This window comes from Zasmidium cellare (genome assembly GCF_010093935.1).
Source record: "Zasmidium cellare ATCC 36951 unplaced genomic scaffold M409scaffold_104, whole genome shotgun sequence".
In the NCBI taxonomy this organism is placed as follows: domain Eukaryota; kingdom Fungi; phylum Ascomycota; class Dothideomycetes; order Mycosphaerellales; family Mycosphaerellaceae; genus Zasmidium; species Zasmidium cellare.
The window spans coordinates 5,886-10,613 of NW_022987048.1; the positions used below are offsets into that span (position 1 = coordinate 5,886).

The 4,728-nt window shown below is 56.3% G+C and overlaps 1 protein-coding gene across 1 annotated transcript; it reads right to left on the reverse strand.

The window, feature by feature from the left end:
• Positions 1-2,568: 2,568 nt before the first annotated feature.
• On the reverse strand, positions 2,569-3,474 carry M409DRAFT_38302 (uncharacterized protein; the record flags this gene model as incomplete). Its single annotated transcript, XM_033810900.1, has 1 exon — positions 2,569-3,474. One exon carries the CDS (start codon positions 3,472-3,474, stop codon positions 2,569-2,571), a length of 906 nt encoding a protein of 301 aa, XP_033659245.1.
• Between the last annotated feature and the right edge of the window lie 1,254 nt (positions 3,475-4,728).

Consider the following 4,728-nt stretch of genomic DNA (forward strand, 5'->3'; position numbering starts at 1 on the left):
CTTGGTCGACGTTTGGCGGTGCAGTGCGTGAGAGTTGGTGAGGTCGAATGCTCGACCGAGCACTGATGTTGGCGCGGCCCGCTACGTGTCAGTGGCAGATGAATAGTATTGAGGCGATCAAAGTGGTGCAGGTGACGAGACGGTCCAATGAAACAATGACAGAGCGTTCATCCGACAGAGTGTCGCACTCTCGCTGCAACGATCGAGCAGCTAGTCATTCCCGCTTGGCCAGACCCGGGACGACTGTGCGCAGCAGAATATTATCTGATAACTCTTAGTAATATGATGCAGGAGGAAGGCGCTTGCCAAGCCGCTCGATGCGGCCAATCACAGCTCGCATTATCTTAACGGGTTATGCGAACTAAGGTTGTTTCGGGTTACGAATTGTCCATTAGGTTGTCACTGATTTCAGAAGCGCTCGTTGTGCACCTGCTGCTGAAAGATTTGTGTCGTGGTTGCCGTGGCACGCAATGAAAGACATCTAAACAGCCTACCTGAACATCTGCCCCCGCAGCAGAGGTATTCGCACAAACGATGTGAATGTCAATGCCGAGCAATCGCAAGAGCAAAATTCATCGTAAAATGCACACCCGTCAAATTCAGACGCCGGGGTACAGTCAGATATGCCCGAAGTCGAGATCGGCCAAGGCTGTTATTTTCTGCTCCTAAGCCACATTCCGTACCGGGACTTGGTGTGGGGACATCGGTGCTTTCAGATGACCCGTGCAAAGACTCGACTGTCGGTGTCTGTGGATGGGAGGGAGCAGGCAGCGAGGACAGATTAAGCGTTGCATCGAGATCGCATTGAAGTCGTTTCTCGGCCGCTTGTCCAGATGAGAAGCCATGGCGCGAATTCGCAGTTCCACATCACTGATACGTGGTCAATAGAAGAAACATTACACACGTCAGCGCGATTTGTAAAGACGACGCCGAGAGATCCCGGGGGTTCTAAGCCGCAAGGGCATCCTTGCGAGTCAATTACGATGGCAAGATCGGGAATCGCTTCGCCCAAATACTCTACCCCTGTGGACTATCGTCACTGGTCATCGTCGTCAACTGCGAGCGACGAATATCGGACTCATCTCAATCATCGACGAAACCTCAGTCGAGAAGACTGACCCCGTGATTAAACATGGACAATCACAAAAATGCCGAAGCACCTCCCGAGCAATCGAAGCTCACCCCAGAAAAAATCGCGATCGATCTTCTTGACATCGACACCCATTCCATTGGATTGGAGCAAATCTTTCATTGTGCAAGTAGGCGTACCGCAACGCAGCGTAAAGGACCGGGCAACTTCTGTAGTCTCGTCAGTGAACACCAAGCGATGCGGGGAGGGGTCCGCCTGGCGAGCCAGGAGCATCCCGGTGACCGTCCGCGGAGTCGTGGAGAGCCAGACGTCTCCTGAAATGGCCGCTGCCGCCCAGATTGACAAGGAAGTAAGCAATGTAGCCCGCATTCCAACGGGCGTCTTCTCGCCATCACCATGTAGCGAATGTACTTTGACGACGTAGCGGCAGAGAGACTCCACGCTGCTGGAAAACGATCTTTCAACCAGAGAATCTGGCGCCGCACTACTAGCGGCGTAGAGCTCGCAGGACTGGCCCAGAACCCTCGAAGCACGGGTTACGAAACATGCTATGCTTCGAGACCGCTTCCAGTCCAGACAGGACTATGGCGGGTAGCGGTTAGGTTTGCGAGGTTGCAACCGCTGGATGTGCATCCTCGTGCAAGGAGTACGGCCTGCGTGATTCGATTGGCCTACATTCGCATGTTGCTCGTGGTGGTGCTGTCACTGTGTGAGACGGGGATCTTGCCGCGCGAAGAAGTCGCTTCTCGCTGTATCTGTGGTGATACATGCTGTAAGTTCCGCTTCGGTGACTATGGGCAAAGATCCCAGCTTGGAGGATACTATAGCTACACGCCGACACCAAATTGCCAAAGACCGCTCGCAGAGGGGTGTCAATTGCTTGGAGAATTCGAGGGCTTTGCCGCAGTGCTTTGTAACATACCAGATCTGATCTGGAGGACATGACCAGCACGATCGTGATGCCTAGCTAATATTGATGGAAAGATAGTGAGAAAGTCACCGATGTTTGATGCCCATCCACCAAGATTTAGTGGCTCCCATGTTTATCTCATCGCGGATAGCGGGACGCACGGATCATCTTCCCGGGAAACATGATCCGTGCGCCGCTTGCGCCCGACTCCGCACTATATCCGGGGGGGCAACATGTCGGGCTACGAGTAGGTTCCTGTGCACTTGCGCGTGCCCTTCCGCGCAGGAAAGTACGGAATAGGGGAGTGTTCGGGACTCAAATGGAGCACCACGACTGCGTCAGCGTGAGACAAAAGGCTGAAATGGGGCCAAATGGCTGCGTCGTATGTGACTGCCAACCAGGACTGTCGCAATTATTCATTCGCAGACAGAGAACCTCTTCTCTTCCACCCGTGCACCTTTCGTGACAATCATCTCCTACTCATCGCAAGTTCTACTCCGTGAGGGGCACAACCAGTATTACCAATAACATTCCGCAACGACACCATAGTCGAGCGCAAGGCACCACTTCAATCGTGCATACAGTAAAAGCTCCCTCCGTCCTTGTTCTTTGTACGTGCACCCCGGGGTGCGCTTTCGTCGTCGCGCATCTCGCGAGGCTGCAAGAGGGGGTGCCGCAGACACCAAGAAGTGCACCGACGCTGCTCACGCTTGCAAATGCAATCTGCAGAGCTCTCGCATCGCAACCCGCACGCACAGCCCAACGCACGCAAAGCGCGAATACCGTCCCTCACCGCGCTCGTATACTCGACATCTTGCTCGTCTTCGCTCGAGGAGGTGTCCAAGAACTGCTCGGCCCATTGCTCGAGGGCATCGATGATTCCGGGCAACTGATAAGCCACCGGCTCGTTGGTGCACGCCTGGTTCTTGCCGATCCATAACAGTCCCTCGAGAATTTGTGGGATGGTGACCTCGTCCCACAGCATACCGCCTTCCACGAGACTCGGCTCGGGAGTGAGGACGGCGTGGACGGTGCGGAGACCGGGCGGCATCAAGAGAACATCGTCCTGCTCCAAGACCAGGATACGTCCTTTACCCTCTGGCGACCAGTTGCAGCCGTCGCGCGCGAAACGCTGCCAGTCCTCCTCTTGCATCTGGGAGGCAATCATCCACACTTTACTGCCGAAGAGGCACCTGACCCAAGTTCCGACCAGGTAGTCGACATGTGATCTACTGAAGGCGCCCGAGAAGCCAAGGAGATTGAAGTGCAAGCTGCTCTCAATGTCGGCGGGTTTCGCAACTTCGTTCTTGCCCACCACCCCGTTCAGTCGATCCACGAGGGTCGACAGCAGTCGAAATCGAGGAAGCCTTGTCAGGAGAGGTTCATCGGCCCGTGCCATCCTGCCCAAGTTGAGCGCATTGCTCACGCGCGTCGCGGAGTCGCTCGACGTCAAGTCGAGCTTGGACACGGCCATGCAGTAGTCCGCCATGGAGATACTGGAGCAGAGACCCGTCTGACTGTTCTGGACGTCGATATCTTGGTCAGCGAAGCGCTGCCATAGCATGGCCATGTAGTCCTCCAGATTGTACATGCCACTGTCCCGGAAACTTTGCTTGACGACGACTGGACGGTCGAAGACAAAGCCACGGTCGACGTAGTCGCGAAGGGCTTCCCAGCTGAGATACCACACATCGGCCTCTTCCGCGGGCGTCGAGCTTTTTCCGATCGCTTCCTGGGGCTCTGCATATATGCTTGCCCATGATCCCGGGCGCAGCCACTCTAGTTGGAGTTTCCGCTGATGTTGGACGTCGGGATCCGCGTCCGCGCGACTTGCTTCACGCACCAGTCGCTCGATGACCGGTGAGTATCTCGACCTGATGTCGTGTAGCAGCGTGTCCTCCGATGACGAACTCCCGTGGCTTTCATCTTCTGGTGGTGGTGGTCGTGGTGCTGGGAGTGTCGCCGGAGCTGCCGCCGCCGTCGTTTCGGAAGAAGGGGATTTGTTGGTAAGATTGCCTGATGTTCTGTGTGGATCGTCGATGTGGGGACGCGGCGGGACCGGTGTGGCGTGAGTCGTTGGGCTTGGCACTGCACTTTGAGAAGACAGTGAAGACGGGGTCACGGCTTCGGTGAAGCGTGAGAATGGGCGAGGATGAGGGGAGTTTTGGGCAAGGGCAGCTCTCACGAACTCGGACGTTATGCTGTGCCCTCCAGGTTCGGCGTCATCTTGACGTTGTTCGGCATACGCGCCAGGTGGAGTTTTGGAGGGCTGGCACTGAATGTCTTTTACACTACCCCGGGCTTTGCGAGTGTCGTTCTCGGTATGCTCATTACCGTTGTCATCGCTACTGTCGTCGCCGCAATTGTCGCTTCCGATGTTGTCGTCCTCGTCGTCACCGTTGTCACTCTCGTGGGTCTGGCGGGGAGTAGACTCTGTTTCTTCTCGTCGTGCGGCGTGCTCGCGCCGCCATGCCCGCCCACGCGCACCCGTGTCACTTTGCAAGGTGTTATCCTCGCCGTCTTCCCGTTCATCGTGGACGTCTTTGTCGATCTCTGCTTGTGGTTCCTCTCCTCGGAGTGTTGCCCGACCATCTTCTTCGACCCCTTCGTCCTCCTCGTCCTCCTCCCGCTCCTCCCGCTCCTCCCGCTCCTCCTCATCCTCGTCCTCGTCCTGCTCGTCCTGCTCGTCCTGCTCGTCCTCCTCCTCGTCCTGCTCGTCCTCCTCCTC